This window comes from Pogona vitticeps, chromosome 1, assembly GCF_051106095.1.
Source record: "Pogona vitticeps strain Pit_001003342236 chromosome 1, PviZW2.1, whole genome shotgun sequence".
NCBI classification, from domain to species: domain Eukaryota; kingdom Metazoa; phylum Chordata; class Lepidosauria; order Squamata; family Agamidae; genus Pogona; species Pogona vitticeps.
In genome coordinates, this window is record NC_135783.1 from 290,859,129 (window position 1) to 290,881,655 (window position 22,527).

The following is a 22,527-nucleotide window of genomic DNA, read 5'->3' on the forward strand; positions in this document are numbered from 1 at the left end:
TGTTTACACAAACATCACAGGCAGGTTTACTTGCAAATAGAGATTCAAGGCAGAACATCCATCCCCTGTTTTTCCCATGAAAGTGGTGAGTTATTTTTTAAGTTGCTCTTTCCTGTTCTAAATTTTTGATTTGCAGCAAGCACTATTCAAAAATTTGAGATCAGTCAGTAGTCTTAAACAAAGAGATGAATGAAATCCCTATCCCCTGAGACCTTATTTTCTCTAGTTTTGTAGAGGGGGAAAAAGAAGGAAAACAGGATCATTATCGCTATTGTTGTTCCAAATTGCAGTTCATTATGAGTCTGTGGTGGCTGGACAGCTCAGTGACCTGGAGTACCTGGCTGCAGAGTCAGAGGTTGGAAGTTTGATTCCCTGCTGTGTATCCCAGGAGAAGAAACCAGTTTGAGCAGCCTTGGGCAAGCTGCAGAGTCCGAGAGCAATTCCCCACCCCTCAGAAGGCACAGGTAAACCACTACTCATTACTTTATTCCAAGGAAACTGTGGCCAGGCTCACCATAAAGCAAAGCGTGCCGCTTATATACCGCCCCATAGCGCTTCAAGCACTCTCTGGGCGGTTTACAATTTAATTATACAGGCTACACATTGCCCCCCCTGCGAGCTGGGTACTCATTTTACCAACCTCGGAAGGATAGAAGGCTGAATCAACCTTGAGCCAGCTACCTGGGATTTGAACCCCAGGTCGTAAGCACAGTTTTAGCTGCAGTACAGCGATTTAACCAGGCAGTATACAGTTCTTAACACTCCAGTGCAGATCTCAGGTCCAGACCTTTTCAAGTATATATTTTGCAGCACAGCAGTCCTGGTTGGGATGAGCAGTCCTATCCATGCTGGCCAATTGTTTGACTGGAGGTTTTGATAGATTTCCGGGAATCCAGGTTTCCCCAGAACACTGCAGTCTTTGACTTGACTCATTTCCACGAAAGGGTCTCACCAGTGAGGGAGCCATGGCAAAGACTTGGAGGCGCTCAAAAGAAAATGGGACAACCAGCTGTCAGATAACATTTGATTTGTACTCCTGCACTGAGCAGCGGGTTTGACTCAATGGCCTTATAGACCCCTTCCAACTCCATCATGCTATGGTTCTGTGGTTTTTTTTATTATTACAATCCCCTTGTCAATATTCACCACAAAAGCTAGATTTTCTAAAAATGATATGGTGTGGATTGTTGTTGTTACTTTATCAATAATGTCATTAATGCTAATACTATTATATAATTTTATTTATTTTGTATTTGTTATTATTTATCTCTTTATCTTAACCGGGCTTCGGATTGAAGCAAATCATTACCTAGGCCAGACGTCGTCTAGTCATTTAGTCGTGTCTGACTCTTCATGACCCCATGGACCAGAGCACACCAGGCCCTCCTAGGCCAGACATCTAGTTGAAAAAAGGCCTTTGGTGCTGTTCAGGTAGAAGAGGGCATGAACTAAAGGACCTTCAAAGAGTGTACTCTACAGTAATACACAGTGCCCCCCCCACACACACCTGCTTCTGGTATTTCCATATGACCTGGAGATTCATGTTCCTTAGAACAAAGTTGAGTTTATATATATAAAAAAGCAACAAATATGTGACTTTTGGAACTGATTCCATAAAAGTTGTAAGGAAGCATAGCTTTTCATTCTTAGCAGCAGCAACAGCTCCTCCTCTTAAAACACCGATCCTGGCAGATGCCTGCCCAGTTTGGTTGCAGAGTTTTTATTCTGCCTACTTTGATCCACCACTCTTATCACAAGAAGCAGGTGATGCACTATGGGCTTCCACCTTTTGCACACGTGCAAAGAAAGAAAGTCATGTAAACCCATGGGCTTTCTTTGCAGAACTTGTTAGTAGTGGAGAGGCGCAGGTGTCGAGGCCTTTGTACTCTGGTGAGCAGGGAAAGGAGGAAAATCTGGGACCAGCCATGAATGAGTTTTCCACTTGGTGTAGCCAATGACCCGTCTTCCTAAATGGAGCCTCTGTCTGCTTGGTAATTGCCTCGTGACTGTCTGAGGAATGCAGCAGAACACAGGAGGTTGAGAGGTTTAGGCATTAATTTTGTGAGCAGTGGGGTGCTAAGCCGGAAAAAATCATACGAGAAACTCTGGCTTCCATCTAGTACTTGCCAGTCACTGGAGGTGGAGGTTTGATGCAGGAACAGTTGCCTCCATATCTAAGGGAAATGGAATTTCTGTGTACAGCTTTTTACAGTGACTGCTTTACACAATATTTCTATACACCACTTTTTATAAGCACCAATAGGCTTTCTCTCTTTTTTAAATGTAATCTCTTAAAATACACAGTTGTTACCTATTTACATGTACAGGTTGTGCCCATAGTTGGGCTGCAGATGTACTGAAATAATGGTTTATGGATAGTTTAGAAAGCAGGAATATTGAAATCCTTGCCAGCCAGATAAGAAGCTTTGCTGTTTTCCATATGAGATAATTCGTCTGTTGGGATACTTGCATTCCACCTTTCATTTGGTAGCTCACACGTTCAGAGAATTCTGGAACAGCTGAAACAGCAATGGCATACGTAAAAACAGGGTGAAAACCTGTGGGGGGGGGGAATTAAAATCTGATAGCTAAAATAAATTCAGATACCTTGCCTCTTTTGCTGCTCTGATCCATGAGTATTTTCTTTCACTTTTTTCATCTTAATGTTCTGTTTGTTTATTTAATTTTAAATAGATACCAGCTTTCTTGTTTAAAAAAGCTGAAATGGTTCTGAATGTGATTTTTATATGCTACAGGTTGCTTGAGGCAGCCATGGAGATGTCTGTGTCAGGTACTTTATATTGCTGAAGAATACTGGCGGTACTGAAACCCCTGTGATCAGTTTGGTCCCATCAAAGTCTGGGAGCATTGTTTGTAACTCCAGTGTGGCAGGAAGCTGTCGGAAGGCTCCAAAATTGGGAACAGCGGAGCATAGCCACTTGACCCAATGCCAAGGCTGCTCCTGACAGAAGACAGATGCCAGCACTCCAGATCCGTGGGAGGCGTTGTGTGTGTGTGTGTGTGTGTGTGTGTGTGTGTGTGTGTGTGTGTGTGTGTGTGTGTGTGTGTGTGTGTGTGTGTGTGTGTGTGTGTGTGTGTGTGTGTAATTGTTCTGGGCTGAGGGTCACTCATACACTAGCACTTGCCGGAAGTAGAACCACCTTGTGGGACTCTGAGGCTTGCAGGGTTTGAAGGGAAGGCCTGGCAAATTTGAAAGAAAGCAGCTCAGGGCCTTTTCATTTATATTTTGTGGAGACTCAGCCATTTGAATGACACAGCTTATTGGAGAGAGTGGATTTCTGTTGTCTTTTGCTTTAGGATACAGTTAAGAAAACACGTTTGTGGGCAGGAGGCTACCACTCTTCAGTCCTCACAGGCAAGATGGCCACTGCCTTGATGGCTATGTGAGTCAGGAAGTTACAATCCAGAAAAAAAACTTTTCCCATCTCGAGGTCCTCTGTTTGTTACCTGCGTCTCAGTGCTTGGGAGCCCATACCCTCTAGCCAGAGGACCGCACCGCAATTCTGTGTTCTCTCTTTGATGCTATAGCACAGTGACAGGACACTGGGTTATATTACGGGCAAAATGTGCCTCCCCCAAGACACTCTTAAGCTTACTGTGCAAAGCCTAATGGGTGGTTAGGGACTTCTGTATTTGCCCAGTCAGCCATGTGGAAAAGGAGAAGCTGCAGTGTAGACTCTTCCTGTTTACACTGTAGTAGTTGATGCATTGAAAATGCATATCTTATATAGTTGTGACGGGTTGTGGGATAGTTTTTAAAATTTAAAATACTACTTCCTGAATTACCAAACTACAACCTGAATATTAAAGTTTCAACTGTTTGTTTGTTACATTTATAGTCCACCCATCTAGTTGTACCAACTACTCTGGGCGGGTGACAACATATCAAATCTAAGTACAATTTAAAATCATAACATATTACTAAAAACACAATGATCCAGATGGGAGAAGGCACAGAGAACAAAATCAGGCAGTGGATGGAGGAAAGGCTTGCTTGAACAGCCAGGTTTTCAGTTGGCGTTTGAAGATGCCCAGGGAAGGGGCCATGCTGATCTCAGGAGGGAGGCTATTCCAAAGATGAGGAGCCACCGCCAAGAAGGCCCGGTTTCTTGTTTTTTCCTTCCAGGCCTCCCTCGGCATTAGGTTCCTCAGTCTCACCTCCTGGCTAGATAACTACAAAGTAAATCTCAGTTCCCGTAATACTGTACTAACATAGTTCTAAGACCGTATTTACAGACAAAATATTTTCCTTGTTTGATTGTTTCTTGCCCAAAGATCGTTAGTTTGTATTAGGTTTTTTATTTTTTTATTATTGGTAAATATATAATTACGAGCAGCTCATTGCAGAGCTAACTTTGATACCGAAAACAGATCCTGCGTCATTCCATTGTTAACATTTCTGTCCAAACTTAAAAACAACAGCAATTCATTTCATACTAACTTGGAAGGATTAGTAGTGTATAGTGTATGTACTGGTCAGGCTGCTCATTGCAACCAATATTATTAGTTTCATTATTTCTGTAGCACTTTTCAGCATATGCAGCGCTTCTGAACTGTTGTGTCATATGTTCTCCTCCACAATCTTATAGGTAGGTTTGTTTCAAAGAAGATGTTCTTCCCAAGGTCATTCCTGGCTGAGCTGGGACTTGAGTATCCTTTTATTCCCCCTTCCCTTATCTCCAAACCAAATACTGTAGCAAACAATCCACACTTGCTGTTACATTGGGCTGGAAGACGCTCCCTGGCAGGAGATATTTTTGGTGGCTTGGCTTGGCTCATTGAAGGAGTATTTTTGAAGTGCCAAGACCTGTGACATAGTGTGATCCCTTTGTCTTCTTTCTGACATCTCAAGAAGAAGCTGTGGGGAGTGGGCTTTTTCTAGAATACACAGATGGTATGTGCCATCTTTCTCTCCTGCAGGGGTGAATAGCGTTCTGGGTATCTTTAAAAAATAAACAAACCCAGTCTGTTAATAAAACAGGGGTCTTCTACATGACCTTTCTCCGTGTTGTTATCTGGCTGGATCAGGGTTGGATGGCTCATTGCTTTCAAGGACACTGCCTGCTCTGAGGCAAAATGAGATACTTAGCTGTGACTTTATCAGGATTTTGTTTGCACAGTAGGAGGTCTCCTAGCAAATCCTCCACAGCCAAGCTGGAAAACAAGGGAGGATCCTTGCCGATTGTCCAGCTACTGCCTGGTGGGGAGGCCCAGAGATGATTGCCAGGATTCTGAAAATGGGATTGTTAGGTTGTCATTGGCAACCACAAATATCACCCATTAATGGTGTCTGGTGACTGCTTACCCAGTCCTGGCTTGTAGCGAAGCACCCCATCAACTCTGGCCATTTGGAAAGTGAATGGGGCCCCTGCTGCCTGGGAGGGGGGGTTAGGATAGAGGAAGAGATAGAGCCCATGAACTCAAGTCAGGAGGTAGTGCTCCGGCCATCTGGACAAAGTCCCCAGGATTCATACCTTTCTGCGTAGGCTTGACAGCTGCTGGAAAGCCAGGTTTGCTAAGGTTTCCTGGGCCTATTTGGGGGATGCTAAGGGGGTATCAAGGCTGCTAGTAACCTCCCTCTTGTATGCCCTTTATTTTCTCTTGCAGGGTGTAGGATGCTGGCTCCGGCGAGGCTAGGTTTGCCCACATGACCTTTGTGACCATCATGCTGTGTCCATGGCGTGGGAAGCTGAAGCTATTGCTTGCCACAGTGACTCTGGTCTTCCTCATCTCCTGGCTGTACCTCTTTATGGGTAATCTAGAGTGTGAGTGAGGACAGGGATGGATCTGTTTCCTTGAATGATGTGTGGTCTTGCTGTGCAGAGAAGGAGCTGGCCTTTGCTCTCTTTGCCTTAGAGAAAGTGTTTCTGAATTTCTCACAGCACAGTGCACACACCTGTTTACACACACACACACACACACACACACACACACACACACACACACACACACACACACACACACACACACACACACACTCACACTCACTCCATAAAGAAACAGCATTTGGCTTAGCTTCCAGTTATAGGAGAATTAAACAGTAATCCCAATAGCTCACTTTTTAGTTCAATGGATTTATTTTCCAGCTTTTACAATTTATTTCTTCAAGATAGTTTATATACATTTAGACTTCCTGCTCTGGTCCAGGTGAAGAGACAGGCCATACCCCCATCCCCAGAACTGATGGCCTCACCATCTTGCATCAGCCTGGGCACAGAGCTAATAACAGCATCCAGGCAAGGAGCAAGGGGGCTCTGGCTATCATGTGGTTGGTTATTATTCCTGAAAAGTGGCTTGGTGGTAGCTGGAGCCCTCATTGGAGAAAGGCACATGAAGTTGTCCACCTTTTCCCCCTGCCCTTCTAGTCCTAGCAGTGGGTGACATTGAAGATTTGGTCCCTTAAAGGCACAGGACGATACAAGTGCTAGATCCAAAGATCTTACCTGATGCAGCATTTTGTTCACACAGTGTTCAACAAGATCCTTGTGGGGCACCCACTATCGAGACATGAGTGCCTTCCCCTTATGTCCTCCAGAAGATGTTCCACAGAAGCATGCTGCCTCTTCTATGGAATTAGCATCAAGTCATTATGCTTGGTAGCCCATTGAGTAGCCTTATTCTCCATGAACGTGTCATATCCCCTTCTACAGCTTTCCTAAATCAGTGGAGATCACTGCTGCATCTAGCAGGACAGTCCCTGCTTCCTTTGTGTGCCCTGTGAAGATGTAGTTCCTTTTGATCTATGGCGAGCCTCTCATCATTCAGCTGTATTGAAAAAAACTGCTTCCTATCCACTTTCTCCACGTCATGCGTAATTTTATATTGCCTGTTATCTTCCTTTTTTTAAGGTTACAAAACCCAGGTGTTATAACCTTTTTTTGTATACAAGAATAGATCTGTTCCCTTGATCATTTTGGTTCCCCTGTTGTTCCCCACTCAGTATTGTTCTGTTTTGTCACCCATTCCTTCCAGGAGCATTTGCTTTGTAGTACTAAACGGGCTGTGCAACATGAAGGATTTTCTTTTTAATGTAAGCAACAAAAGAAAGATATTCATGAGTGGAATGCATCTGAAGCGGTGGAAAAGGTTAAAAGTGCATTTAGTAAGGTGTTGTTGAGGTAGAAATGCTCAGGTTGTGAATTTAACAACAAACAAGTTGAACAAATACACACAGCATTAAACCTTCGTTTCCATTCTGATGAATTTGGCATTTGATGCTGCTTTTTCTGGTTTAACCTTTTAATCAAAGCAGGGGTTGGTGGACAAAGTGTGGCTCCCCAGAGGCTGTTGAACTATAATACTCAGCATTGCTCACCACTGCCTACACTGGCTGGGTGGCGGTGGGAGGAGGAGGGAGTAATAGACTTTGCAATCCCAACAACACTTTGGAGGGGGCACACTTGCCTGCCCTGAATGAAAACGTTGTGGACAAGGGGGTTTTGCCCTCACCTCTGCCCTGTTTCTGGGGATTCCTTCCACAGATGGATGTCCCCTCATGCTTCCTCCTTGCTTTGGGGAACAGTCAAGCCGGTACTTTGACCGTGAAGCTTTGGTGTCCCAAGTTCGAAAAGTGGAAGAGGAAAACCAGCTGCTGAGACTTCAGCTCAGTCATTCTCAGGCACAGGATGAAACGCTGGATATAACGGATGGCAGCCAGCAAAGGGGAGAGTTCACAGAAGACCAGAATGGACAGAACAACCATACTGGCTGCCCAAAGCAGAGGATGGTTCAGAAGTGTGAGGTAAAGAGGATGTCCCACTGTGTTCTCCACACACTGTGTGAGAGTACTTTGTGGCCCAAGAACTGTGGAGGGAAACCTTGCCGGTCATAATGAGAAGTGTGTTGGGAGGGCCAGCCCTTTGACTCACTGCATTCCTGGAAATCCAGGATGTAGCTTTATCATGCTTCCTCCTCCTCCTCCTGTGACATGAATTTTGCAAGAGGGAAGATATAATGCTTCCATCTGCTTAAAGGAGCTATTTGTGCAACAGTCTAACAGGGCAAGAAAGTAGCATTAGTTGATGGGTGCTTTCATTTCCAACTCTGACCGTGTTCAGCTTCCTATAAAAGGTTTGCTTTATCCTTTTTACGGTGGGAGAAAGTGGCTCTCGTTCTGTTCACCCAGCCCTTAGAGGGGGTGCAAAGAAAAAAAAAAGACTAGCAGGCCAGGTTATTTTCCATGTTTTATGATGGGGGAAGTAAGTTCTAAATGTCCAGGCCAACTCTAAAGGAAGAAAGCAAGAGAAGGGGATATGGTTTCATACAGTGAGCTGGGTTTGAGTGCTAGCATGCCTGACATGTTCTTGCATTTCCAAACAGCTCCTCCATGTTGCAATTGTGTGTGCTGGATACAATGCAAGTCGAGATGTCGTTACCCTGGTGAAATCCATCCTCTTCCACAGGTAACCATAAAGAAGAAGCTGGGGTGGGTAATATGCTTCCTCCCTTAATGCAGATAACAAAGCTTTGGCCATTCCAAACCTTATCAGTCTGGGAGATCAAGATACAATATCTTTCTGCCCCTTGGCTTCCAAGGCTGAGAATGGCAGAAGGGAAACCTGTTCTGGTCCTATGGATCCTACTCTTTCCCTTCTTCTTCTGACTGCCAAGATATCACATTTTTGCAGGGAGGAGAGGGTCCCAGGATGGCTGTGCTCCGTGGCCAATAAGCGGGGAAGCACTCCATAAAATATCAGCTGCATCACAATGGGGAATAGAATATCTGGTTTTCTTTATCTTTTAAAAATTGTGTTGGGGTTGACCTATTTCTTTAAAATATTGCTTCCACCTCTTCTGAGCATGGAATGTTTTTCTCCCTTGGCAGGAAGAACCCACTTCATTTCCATCTCATCACTGACTCGGTGGCCAGGCAGATCCTGCAGACCCTGTTCCAGTCCTGGGTGGTGCCCTCGGTTCACATTAGCTTCTACAATGCGGATGACCTGAAGGCAGGAGAGATTGATTTAACTTTGTGTCTCTCCCCCCCCCCCCCCCGTTCTTGTGCTCCTTTTGAACCTCCCCTTCCAGATCCTCTGTTTAAGTGATATCAGCAGCTATGCTGGGAAGGCCCAGCTATGGGAATTGTTGGGCTTGAAGAAGAAAGCAGAGCATACTTCTATAAAAGTAACAAGTTTGTTGTTTTCCATTAAGCTCCACTGACTGGCTTGTTACTCATTATTCGTGAACAGTAAGTACAGTGACACATTATAAATGCGTTACTGCCAATGTTATGTTTAATTCTGTTACACAAATGCAATAACATTAATATGGCTATTTTAATAGAATAAGGGAGGACACCTTGCAGCTGGGGCTTTCCCTGCTATTTGCTCACGTAGGCAAGGAGAATCAACCCATGAGGCTTGAGCTGGGCAGGTCCTGAGTGGGAGGACAGCTCTCTCTGCCAGCCACTTCCTGCCTTTGCTCTGTTGCCTCTCTTACAGCAGTCACTCTGCTGTCAATTTCTTTCATATTAAAGATGAAAGAGCCTTTTCTTTTCTCTACTTCTGCCATGTTTCTTCCTACTGTTGGTGAATGTGGCTTATCCTCAGTGTGACAAGTATAATCCTCTTCCTTCTGGTGGCTCCCTGATGAGGCCGGCAACCCTATCACGGTCAGAGTTAGGACAGCCGTTGCCGCCTCCTCAGAAGGTGAGAGTCACACACGTGTACCTCTTGGCAGTGGGGAGTGCAAAGAAAGACAAATAGCGCCTGACTCCAAGTTCCCACCAACTTCTTCAGGAGATAGGGCGTGGTTCCAGGACGGAAGTAGGACCACAGGGGTGGCTTCATGCTCCCCTCCTCCCCCAACATATGTGGTGACATTCTGCGGTCTCAGTTTTGTTGTTGGATACAACAGATTATCATGTTGCAACGCTGACATGGCTGCTGAGACAGCAGGAATTATGGCTTTTAATTGCTGTTCTTGGAAACAAGATTGCAGTGAAATCAGGAGGCAGCTTTTGCTAATCCACCCCTCTCCAGGCGTCAGAACCTCTGGCAATGCTGTTGGTCGGGTCAGGATTTCCCCTCTCCCCGCTCCCATCCTCCCCTTGTTTGGATTGCCAGCTTGTTCCCTGGTCAAAGAAAGGGCATTTTTAAGTCCCAATTCCTTGCACAGCCCCCCTTTGATGTCTTCAACATGGAATGGTGTGAAAAGTAGCAGGTGCCATTTTGAAATGCTAATTAACTGAACAGGAACCCCAGTCAGATTCTTTAGTCCCCTTAAAGCATGCTAAGGGCTCCAAACAGTTTAGGCTGTTTACTAATTTCCCCGTGGATAGGACAGGGGATGTTGCAGTTTCTTCTGCTCCCATACGTAAGAGATGACTGAGAGGTTTCTTAGGAGGAACTACTCAGTCCTCCTGCCTTTGCCACATGCAATGTTTTAGTCTGACATTATGAGAAAGAATCAGATATTTGATTTAAAGTGCCCAGAACTTCTAGTTAAGTCTAGTGACCCTGATCCTCCAGGTTCAAGGGAAATTCTTTAAAAAGCCTTTCTTTCCTCACAATGTGCCTTTTCCGAGCATGTTTATGATGCTAGTTAGAGAAGAGTGGGGCAAACTGAGTTGTTACCTGTCTCAGTTTGTTAAGAAATTTTCCAGTTTATCTCAAAAGTTAATGGATGGACCCAAAGTTCATTTAATGGATGCTTTTGTTACAACTCTCATTTCTTAATTATTTATGCCCAAAGTGTGTAGGACACTGTCAATAAAAGCGGCCAGATGATCTGAATCTGCATTAAAGAAGGCCAGTGAAGCACTGACTCTTGCTTTTAGGACTTCTCCTGCTGGGTCCATTAAGAACAGCTTCCTTTTTTATTGGCTAGAGAAATACTTAAATAAATTCCTTCGAGTAATGGCAGGCTTTGCCGGAGTGTTAATGAAGTAATAAAGACTGCGCCCTTTCCTTCTGATGTTGCCATTCAGTGCTCTGCCAAGGGCTCAAGGTGCAGCTGTTCCAGTGAGAAAACCAAATACGGCTCAAAAACTGGCAGGTGGCTACTCTGGCCAAAAAGAATCTCTGTTTGGTTTTCCATTTGGGAGAACCAAATTGTTTGTTCAGGATGATAAGAAATCAGGTTGACATTTTCCAGCATTCTTTTCAGTCTTCTTATCCCCCACTATAAACTCAGAAAGGGCAGAGAACAGCACTTAATAGTGGAATAAGCGGGGGTTTCACCCTAGGCAACCCATCCAGTCCTTCTGTCTGTCTGTTCCCATAAACATAGCGGGGTTTTTGAACCATTACGTTTCATCGGAACACCTCTCTTGGAAGGTTGTTTTTCTGGTGGACATCATTTCAGGAAGGCAGGTCTCAGGATTAGGGGTGGTTTCTTGCTAGATCTGAATTGGGTGTCATTTAACCTTTGCTGAGCAGTCAGCCTGGCCCTGTTGTGCAACATGTGGATAAATCATTCAGAGGTCTAAAAAGATTAATCTTTCCTGCCTTCTGTCCAAATCTGTATAGACCCTTAGAAGAAGCAGTGGCACTTGTTGGATGTTCAGTGAGCAACTCTTAAGATCTATTTGAAATCCTTTAGATTATTCATTCCATATTTGTTTTCTTTCTATCCAGGCATGATGGGGTAGAAGAGTATGAAAGACCACCTTTGCCGGACAGTTGAAAGCCTTGTAACTTGCCTTACGAGGGTTCTAGGCCGACATTGCCTAGAAAGATACATCTTCATTCCTTTCAGATTGCTCTTACTTTGCTTGCCTTTAGCACCAGGACTCCCTTCTTAGATTTTTCTTGAGCAGCAATGGGGAATTCTCTTTTTAGCTTTGCTGAGCATTACAGCTAGATACCCTTGCTTTGGCTGAATCCTCTTTTGGTAGGAAAATTCTACAGAAGATAGTTCCAAGTAATTTGGGTAGATCTAGGTGGGAGAAGGCGATCTGCCAAATATCCTATGAAGATCATCCCACTCAGAGCTACAACCCTATTCAATGCATTTTAGTTGTTTAGCAGCTCTTGCCAACCTTGAATAGGCCTGTAGCTCTGAGTGGGATGATCTTCATAGGATATTTGGCACATCGCCTTCTCCCACCTAGATCTACCCAAATTACTCGGCACAGCTGACGGACCTAACACCGAGAGAGGTCCGGAAAGAAAGAACAAGAAACCGGGCCTTCTTGGTGGTGGCCCCTTGGCTTTGGAACAGCTTGCCATCAGAGATCCGTCTGGCACCTCGCTGGGTGTTTTTAAGAGTCATTTAAAGACTTGGCTCATTAGGCAGGCCTTCCCTTCTGTCAATTCTTGAATTCTATCTTCTTGTTTTTTATCATTCCCCATCTTGAATACACCATATTATTGATTTAATCATTTAATGTTTACGATGTTTTTATAATATTTTATGATACTTTATGATATTTGTAAGCCGCCCCAAGTAGACGCTGTCTAGGGGGGGTGGGGCAGAAATCAGATAGATAGAGAGATAGAGAGATAGAGAGAGAGATAGAGAGATAGATAGTCTTCTGCTATTGTATGAAAAAGGAATGTTGATACTTACCATAAGCTGTCCAGTTTTTGAAGTGGACAGAGGACATTCTACTACTTCCTTAGTAATTCACAAGAGCTGTTGGGTAGGCATGTTGTTATGTGTGCTTTCCTATTTTTAATGCAACTGTTAATTCCACCCCCTTCCCGATAACCTGTTTTCAGGTTAATTACAGGGAGTCTGGATTTTTTTAGCACCCTCTCTTTGCCCTCTCTCCCATCCTCCTTCCATTCTCTTTCTTCCGTGGCCGACCTGTGGCTTAGAGGTGAGCTGGTTTGCAGAGCGTTGCCTTCCTATTGAGGAGCTGAATGGTTCAAGCCTCACTGATTGATTCCTTCTGCCTGTTGGAGCAAGTCAGAGGGAAACCTCATAGTTGTAGGAGATCCTTGTTCCACTGCATAAAATAGACACCTCACACAAAGCTCCTGTCCCACACAGTGCTACTTAGAGTGCACTACAGTGGGGTCTTGACTTAAGAACGGCTTGAGTTAAGAACATTTTGACTTAAGAACCGCTCTCATAGGAAAATATTGACTTGAGTTAAGTACTTAGATTTGAGTTAAGGACTGAAAAAAACCCACGTGGGAGGCAGGGAAAGTGCAAAATGTGAACTTTCAGTTAACTGTTGGCCAGTGAAAAGGGTGCCTGTCTGCTTCCTCACTCCTCCCAGCGTTTAGAGAGTGGATTGGGAGACAGTCTTCAGACTGCCTGGTACTGTCCTGCCTGGACTGTATTTTCCCTGCCTTCCCTGAACCTTTCTTGACCTAAGAAAAAAAGAAACAAAATATCCCCCTCTAGTGGTTGAAGGCAGAATAGCAGCTTCCCATTAGTTTCTATGGACGGAAAAGAGCAGATACGGATCAAATGGTTTTCAATGCATTTCTATGGGAAATGCAGATTTGATTTGAGAACTTTTTGACTTGAGAACCGCCTTCCAATACGGATTAAGTTCTCAAGTCAAGACCCCACTGTATTTAATTTGTAATATGTTTCCAAAATTATTGTAGTAGTAGTAGTAGTAATGAAGATCATCGCCATCATCTTAGAACTATAGAGCTGGAATAAACCCTATGGATCATCGAACTTACATAATTCCTATTGAAATGTTAAGAAGGAACAATATTTATTAATTATTTATTAATTTAAAATATTTTTAGTGAAAATATTTTAAATTAATAAATATTTTTACTTCTCCTTTCCCCTTAAAAAGAACCAAGGCAGCTCACATATTAAAAACACAATATTCAGAAGCTAAAAAATGGCAAGTATATAAATATTTAAAAAGAATTAAACAAACATATTAAAATGGTAAATAAAATCAATACTATGATCTTTGTCACCCAGAAAGTATGATTCTTATTACCTAGAAAACAAACATGTTACAACTACTGCTGATGTGTCTTACTAATTCTAATCTTCTGACAAGAGGTAGTGTACTGATTCTTCCATGACTTGCTGCTTGTTCATTTGCTGTTACTATTTTCTTCAAGGCAGATGCACTGATTGCATCCGAATCTTTTCGGTAGGAAATGATCCTCACAATGGGTAGTGGATCAGCGTTTGTGACGGTGCCATTCACTTCACAAGTGCACTGGGTGTTATTCAGTTGGCTCATTGCAGAGGTTACAAATGCTGTAAGCGCATCTGCCCTCTCAAAGTAAAAGAGGCGCATTGGCTTCAGTATGAAACAGTGTGGATGTACAAGCCATATTGGGTCCAAGAAATCTTAAACCCCCTTCAAGGCTGTGCCTAACTCTGCAGAAGAAGAAAGGCCAAGCCGTGGGCTTGAAATAATTATATGTAAATATAATTAGTTTGAATATACTATTCCACTATCCACACTTCCAAGAACGTTAATCTTTTTGGCAAAATGAAAAGAAAAAAAAGCCAGATTAGGGAAGGGTGCCTGGAGCAGTGCCCATGCAGAAAAGCTGTGGCGTTGTTCAAGGCCTTTAAACCATACCTAATATTCACTGGGCATGGTGCCAGCTCCACTCTGGTTTGTAAGTCATTCCCAGCCATTATATAGCCATTATATAAAAGCTGCTTACCATAATCGAAAGGACTAGAAACATTATTTATTATTGTTTGAGATTTGCAAGGAGTCAGATTCTGAGATTGTGCTGTGAGGATGTTCAGACATCCTAAATACACACAGTTGTTCTACTATAACTGAAGCTGTGGAAGAGATCGGACTTAAATTGTGGATTTCTGACATGGAGTTCTTTTGTTCTGGTGTGAGGGATAAATACAGCCGCTCCATTGATGTTGTCTGTGGCAGCATTGGATGTGTTTGATGTAAGTTGTTTAAGTATGGAAAAACAGCAGTCCTGCTGTGACCACTAGTGTCTCAAATAGAGATGGGCACGAATTTGGAGGTTTGTGCCAATTTCTTTTTTATATGTTCGGACGAAAAATGAACCAACACAAACTGCCAAACCAGTGGTTCATGCCTGTCTCTAGTTTCAAGCATCTGGTCATGTGATCAAGCCAAATTTGCTGGAAGTGCCTTCCAGACTGAACTGTGGAACCATTTCAAAACTGAATCTGCCCTCCTTATCTGTATCCCTGTGTGTTCTGGGACAATAATGGGAAAGAGGTACTGAGGACTGCAGATGAGCAAGCCATAGGGCAGGAATGTTGTGGGTCCCTTACCAAGAGACCGTCAAATTTAGAATTCTAGATGAACCCAAAATGCTTCCTGAGGTCTTTCCACAGTGTCTGAGAAAGAGCACAGCACATTCTATTGTACAGGAAGTAACCCAAGATAATAACATTTGCTAGTGCCTGGATAATTTTATTTTGAGGGGGCAGACCTGCTGGTCTCTTGCACATGAATAATCATGGAGATATGTTTTCATGGAGATATGTTTGAATTGCATCTGTACACACTATGGTGAATTGACCAACATTATTTTTAAAAAGACTTGCTAATATTTATTTATTTATTTATTTATTTATTTATTTATTTATTTATTAATTAGCCGCACCATTGGCAGTGGCTTCTGGGCGGCGTACAACATTAATAGTGTTTGCTATTTAAAGAGTGACAATTTTACATTTTTGTATTTTTAAAAGTATACTTATATCCTTCCTCATTGCTCCCCAAAGCAACTTTGAAGAAATAACTAGGTAGTGTTAATCATCACACCAAAAAGTAATAATCCTATCAACACACAGAGAGAGAGAGTGATATTCTCCTCTCACCCCTGCTTTCCCCAAAATGATCAGATCAGATCAGGTTTAATACGGTCATAGACCATTCCAAACGTACAAATAAATGTACAAAACCCAGTAAAACACACATATAAAAATATGTACTAAGTTAAAAGCATCCTAACAAAGTAATACATTATATTACCTTAGTCTCTCTTTCAGGTTGTCACTAATAACTAAAATCAAGTAATTTTAAAATCCTTCCTTTCACGGATTTTAACAGCAGCTACAAGAAATTTCACCACATTGTACCTATATCTATATCGTGTCCAGACAGCAATAAAAGAGTGTTAAAAGCCTCAGAGCACCCAGGGAGTAATTTTAGATGAGGTTCAATAAAATTCTTCCGAATATCAACATAATAAGGACAGTACAGAAGAACATGTGTAACTGTTTCTATTGCACCCAAATTACAAGAACATCTACATTGAGAGTATGGAATTTTCTTATACTTCCCTTCTAGTCCTGCTGATAGAAATGCATTTAGTCGGGCAAGGGTAAAGGCTCTATGATATTTGGGTATTAACAGTGAGTAAAGGTAGTTAGCTGGTTTAAAAGGCAGTAGCACTTTAACCAAAGAAATACTATTTGATATTGCTCCCAAATGATGTTGACTCTCCACCTCCATGATGTGTTGTTTAAGAGCTTGGTTTGCAAAAGTATCATGTCACAGGTATTGTTTTTAGTTGTCATCAGTTGTTTCCAAACTCTGGACCAGACTCCGCATTATCTATCATACTTCTGCCATCTAACAAGCAGAAAGCTCCATGGCAGCACAGAGACAATTCATATGGAAGAGCTCATCCATGTGGTAGCCTGTAAGCATTTCTCTGTCACTCATGTGGCTGGGCTGTGATGTTTAGATCTCTGTAAACCCATACAGGCTGCTTTGGTGCTGCCGCCTCTCCCGGCAGTTATGGCACAATCTCCTTTTTTCAAGCCATGGAAAGTTAATTTTGCCCACAAATTGGACTTGTGTGCCCTGCTGTTCTCCTGTCTTGAACATGTCTCTCTCTCTCTCTCTCTTTGTTGCAGCCAGATATTTCCTGGATCCCAAACAAACATTACTCTGGAATCTATGGGTTGATGAAGCTGACACTTACCAAGGCTCTGCCCTCCAATCTCTCCAAGGTCATTGTCCTGGACACAGACATCACCTTTGCCACAGACATTGCTGAACTGTGGGCTATCTTTGGGAAGTTCTCAGGTAAGTGACAGGTGTTTAAGACCTCTTGGTCATCTTCTCAGAAGAGATGCTCAGAGTCTTTTGAGCTGATGATTTTGGCAGTTTTGTTGGTCCTTGATTCTTGGTCTGTTGTTGGTCCTTGACTTATTTTCTACATTATTGGTCTTTCTAGTTGCTGTGCTTCTTGCAAGCTGATTTATCACCTGAAGCAAGCTGTGGGCTGCCTCCATCAGTTGGCTTCCAGGGCTTAAGCCATCTATCCTGGGTTTCAGAGCCCTGAGTTGGAAGCCTGACTAAGGCTGTCAATTAGGCACAGCCTGCTGGCTGCATTTCCTCTCATTTACTTTCTCTTCTAATCCAGACAAACAGGTGATTGGTTTGGTGGAAAACCAAAGTGATTGGTACCTTGGGAACCTCTGGAAGAACCACAGACCATGGCCAGCACTGGGGCGTGGCTTCAATACGGGTAAGTTAAACAGCCTCCACAAGGGTGCTTTTTGATGGGTGCAAGCATACATACACACACGGGTGAGTTTCTAGGCACTGTGATAGCTTCCCTTTGGAGTGAGCAAGCTCCTGCTCCCTTTGGGTGGTAGGTTGAGCCCTGAGTTTGTATGTGAAGAAGATCCAGGCTCAGATATCCCTGTGCATCTTGTAAACTTCTCTGGTTAACCTTTTGCAAATTAGTTTGGACATCAGGAAAACAACTCCTTTGATGAGAAGTTGAGGGGATCTGGGAAGCTTGCTTGCTTGTTTGCCACCTTTTTCCTTAAAAGGGACTGAAAGCAGCTTACAGCAATTAAAAGACAGTATTTAAGTTTGTAACAATGAATATATAACACTAAAAGCATCAATGAATATGGTACCAAAAAGACAAGCAGCACCAAAACACATTCAAAGCAGTAAGGTATAACGATCCATTTAAAAAAAAACAAACCCTCAAACAGCCAATCATTAATGGAAAGCTTGCCTGAAGAGAAAGGTCCTTACCTGCCTGCGGAAGGACAGGAAAGATGGAGACAGTCTAGCTTCCTGTGGGAGGGAGTTCCAGAGTCTGAGAGCAGCAACAGAGAAGGCCCTCTCCGGTGTCCCCATTAGATGCACTTGTGAAGGTGGCGGGACTGAGAGGCCTCCCCTGCTGACATTAACACTCAAGAAGGCTCATAAAGAGCCTTTGAGGTAGCTTGGGCCCAAATCAATGAGGGCTTTATAGTTGGAATCATCACTTCGAATTCTGCCCAGGGACAGATTGGCAGCCAGTGTTAGCAATCTGTCTGCTGTGTTTTGGACTCATTGAAGTTTCCTGACACTTTTCATAAGCAGCCTCAGTAATGCAGAGTTACAGTAATCTAGCTGGGATGTAACCAATGCATGTGTCATGGTGACCAAATCTTAGGTTGCAGAACACAAGAAGATTTTCCTGAAAGGGAACAGAAGCACACAGTGCAAATACCTGAAGGCCTCTCACCTGGAAGAAGGGAAACTGTTCTCTACTGCCCCCCAGAGGGCAAAATCAACCTAGCGGCTGTTTATCCTGACAGGTCATGAGGATTTTGTGGCCCCACCTGGTGGTTGTGCCGAGAATTGCTTGCCCCCTAGGGCAAGCTGTGGAGAAATAAATGATGTTTCTTTGTGTGAGAGCCGCTCTCTGTGGGAAACAAGCATGGGTTCCTTCCTGCCCTTGGAACAGAGGCTTGGGCCTGTCTCACTTAGTCTGTCCAGTTACTTTCTTTCCTTGCAAGTTAGCAGACAGGAGGGCCAGGCAGGCATGCCAGGGGTTAACGACCATGTTCTCTTCCCAGGCTTGCCCAAGAGTTCTCTTTCAGGCCCTCGGCCGCCTGCTGTGGACTTTTTTTGGGCCCGCTCCCTCCTTCCTTTTTTGACCGGTCTCCCCTTTCACAGCCATGTAAAGGCCTGCAGGCCACCCAGTGAATTGCCTTTCCTCTTGGAAATCCTGGGGCCCATGGGCATGCATGCCTGTGCCGGCTGGAGCATGCGCACTTTGAGTGACTGTTAGAAACTCACTATGTGTGTGTGGTGGGGAGACATTTAAGAAGAATGCTGGGAATGTGTGTCAGGATGAGGACAGCCATACAGAGGAAGAGGAGAGTCACTTCCGCACACTGCCCTGGGCCAAGCTGTCCCCCCCCCCAAGGATTGGTTCTGGCCTTCTTGAGGAGTTGTCCTTCTCTGCATGCAAAACCTGGGTGGGCAGCTTAGGCCTTCCTGATACTTCTGGAGTGCAGCTTCCAAAACTGCTCGCCATTAGCTACGTTGGCTGGGGCTGATGGGATCTGTAGGTGGATGGCTGCAGTTGCCCACCTTCCACAGCAGAGAAGGTTGAGTTCTCCAACTGCTGGTTGGTCCCGGAAGATGCAGTGCAGGAATTACACTGGGACCCAAACCTAGAGGTGGTGCAGTTAAGATTGAAGATCAGGACAAGCTTCGGGATCTGGGATCTTTCCTTTTCCAAACACACCCATTATTCAGAGCCAGACCCAGGAACACATTGGGAACTTTTGTCAAGGAGTTCATAGCTTCTTTTGCTACCTAGGTGTGATCCTGTTGCTGCTGGAGCGCCTGCGCAGAATTGGCTGGGAGCAGATGTGGCGGCTGACAGCTGAGCAGGAGCTCATGAGCATGCTGTCCACTTCACTGGCAGACCAGGCAAGTGGGTCTGAGTTTCGCATGCCTGACTATCCTTTTAGCACTTTCTGACCTCTTGGGCAGAGGCAGGGTGTTGCATATGATAAAGATCACTTTGTTTTCTCCTGGCTACATCCCATGCCTCCCTTTACGTTGGGCCCTTCTCCTCTTCCAGAGTGCAAACTGCAATCTCTCTTCTAGGACATCTTCAATGCAGTCATCAAACAGAGCCCAACATTAGTGTACCGGCTCCCTTGCTTCTGGAATGTGCAGCTCTCTGATCACACCCGTTCAGAGCAGTGCTATACGGAGGTGTCTGATCTCAAGGTGAATATTTCTTCTTTGGCAGATTTCTGTCAGTATATAGTACAGTAGGACCTTCCTATCCATGGTATCAGTATCCCCTGATTCATTTACCCACTGCCTGAAAATATTAAATAAAAAAATAGAAATATTTTAATATGTATTTACCAGAACTGGTCATTAGAGGGAGCCCAAGACCATGCAATGTATAACATTTTATACGTACTTCCTTGCTTTTTGGCATCTGCTGGAGGACTTGGAACCGGTTTCCCGCAGATACCACAGTCTTAATGTATATATAATAATTGAAAATAAAATAACAACCAAACTATTATGGCACCTTAAAAATCAGTAGATTTGATTCAGTGTGAGCTTTTGTGGGTTACAACCCACTTCTTCAGATACACTGAAACTTATCTGTTTAATCTGCCGAGATATTTTTTTAATCTTGTTTTTGTTTTGGTCATGGACTCCTTGGCTGAAACTCCCTGGATTTCTTTAATTGTGATCAGTTCTCCTTGGCAGAATATTCTAGCCTCTCCCAGCCTAGACAGGCAATGGAGTTGGGAAGAAGTGAACTGTTTTGGACGACAGCATCCAAAGTGGTCCATCTAGCATGGCCCTCAAGATGCTTTGTCTTGCAGTGACCATGGTGGCCGGTATTTTGTGAACTATAAATTCAAGAAGCTAGCTCTTCTTGTCTCTGGGTACTGTGTTTGCTTGGAGAGCTCATACATCTTGCCGGTGCTGTGGTGTGGGGTGTCATCCTCGGCAGGCTCTAAGCTTTTAACATTTATCTTCTCAGGTAATTCACTGGAACTCTCCCAAGAAGCTGCGAGTGAAGAACAAGCATGTGGAGTTTTTCCGGAACCTCTACTTGACCTTCTTGGAGTATGATGGCAACCTGCTGCGTAGAGAGCTCTTTGGCTGTGCCAGCCTTCCCAGCTTTCCCAGTGGCCAGGTAAAGAACCTGCCTCACTGTTGTCTTCCTGTCATGTCTGAATTGGAAGGCCTTTACAGACATCCTGTTCATTCTTGTGTGGCTGGTGGTGATTCCCAAATTCTCCATGTGGGTCATATTATACTATCTGCTACCCCTGGACCTTTGTCCACTCTCTTTTCTTTACGATGAGGTATCTGCATTGCAGCTCTGCTTCCAGTTGAGGGTGACCTTAAGTCTGTGTCCCTGCAGATGGACCACAGTATTTTGCAGTATGAAGCAAAAGAACAAATGCAGTCAAAGATATTTAATCATTATAGCTACGGCATCCAGGCCATTTTGGCACTGAAGGAAGAAGATCCTATAAACTGCTTTCTTCTTCCCTAGCAGTAAAAACAAAATGGCCAGAATCCTCTTGGTGTTCACATAAAGTCTGCATAACGTGCCACAACAAGGTGCTGGTGCTGTTTGCTACGTGGCCAGGATATGAGCAAGATGTGCTGCACCGCATTATCAATTAGCTTCATTTAACCATGGCAAGTTACAGAAACCTTACGCAGACACCAATAGGATTTGGACCAATTAAAAAAAAAGGAAGACAATATAAATTAAATAACTAATATTTTCCTGTCACTTCAGAACATCTAAACTTAGCTGGCTCAGGCAGCTGCATCTTTCTAATCACTTGAAACACTGTGAACATGGAAAACCCAATTTCATTTCCATTAGGGGCAGTTCCAGGTCTCAGAAGGACTTCTTGTTGTGAAATGGAGGTGACCTTGCTCCCACCTTGTCCAGATGTATCCACAGACTTTTGCCAGCATTGCTTGCTCTCCTCAGTTCTTATCTCTAAATTGTTATGGGAAACTTTAAGAAAACACTCAACCATCCTCTCCTGTTTGCCTGGAACAGTACATATGCTTTATTTTAGTTTTGGCTCATTCATGTTATCTTGCAGTTTGACACATATATTTAGGCTTCCTACTCCCCCTGGGTTCTTAGGTGGCTCCCTGTTTTAAAGATGCACACAAGATGCTCTGCTTCGCTCTACATCAGCTTGGCATCTTTGATGTTTTTCCTCTTCTCCTGACTTATCTGTACATTTCAGCTGCAGCAAGCCCTGGAGGAGCTGGATGAAGATGATCCTTGCTACGATTTTCGGAGGCAAAGCCTTATTCAACATCGTGTGCATCTCTTCTTTCTTCAGTATGACTTCCCAGCCTTAAATGATGCTGCTGATGTGACTCTTGTAGCTCAGCTGTCCATGGACAGGTATGAGGTGGGGGGCTGTGGGCTGCTGCAGCTGGTAAGTGAGGATGGTGGAGTGGTTGGTGTCTCTTTTAGCAAAGCTTCTGATGTTTGTAAGGCAGGCTTGGGTCAGTGTTGGGCACTCCCCGTTGGGTTTGTTGCCCCAGGAGGCCCCTTGTGCCAAAGATAAGTTGCATTTAACAAATGGTAGGAGTGTACGTGTTATCCTGAGACCTTCTGCTTCTGTTCTCTCTTTCTCTTTAAATATTTAAACAGCTGAGTAAAGGGCAGAACTCTAGATATTGCAGTGCAGTTTCCAGCATCCTTCACCATGAGTTCTTCTGGCTCAGGTTGGTCCAAGAACATCTGGAGGGCTGCGCTGTGTCCCCCGATTTAAAAGAATACATTTTAAACATGTGGGCTGTTGAGAAATATTTGTGAATAACATGAATCGATGTCTGCTGTGGAT

At 43.9% G+C, this 22,527-nt stretch overlaps 1 protein-coding gene across 12 annotated transcripts in view; it reads left to right on the forward strand.

Annotated features, from left to right (window-relative positions):
- The window catches only part of LARGE2 (LARGE xylosyl- and glucuronyltransferase 2), a 65,079-nt gene that overhangs the window by 35,022 nt on the left and 7,530 nt on the right, over positions 1–22,527 (forward strand). For 5 of the 12 annotated variants that reach the window (XM_072985992.2, XM_072985990.2, XM_072985991.2 and 2 more), the window contains exons 2-11: positions 5,629–5,786; positions 7,503–7,762; positions 8,341–8,423; positions 8,846–8,969; positions 16,771–16,942; positions 17,283–17,387; positions 19,476–19,588; positions 19,769–19,894; positions 20,676–20,831; positions 21,919–22,082. In XM_072985992.2, coding sequence (XP_072842093.2) covers positions 5,669–5,786; positions 7,503–7,762; positions 8,341–8,423; positions 8,846–8,969; positions 16,771–16,942; positions 17,283–17,387; positions 19,476–19,588; positions 19,769–19,894; positions 20,676–20,831; positions 21,919–22,082 — 1,421 coding nt within the window. In that variant the 5' untranslated portion in view covers positions 5,629–5,668. Of the gene's footprint in view, positions 1–290; positions 465–5,628; positions 5,787–7,502; positions 7,763–8,340; positions 8,424–8,845; positions 8,970–16,770; positions 16,943–17,282; positions 17,388–19,475; positions 19,589–19,768; positions 19,895–20,675; positions 20,832–21,918; positions 22,083–22,527 lie in introns of all 12 variants that reach the window. The other 7 variants (XM_078389607.1, XM_072985984.2, XM_078389627.1 and 4 more) reach the window with 4 other exon arrangements.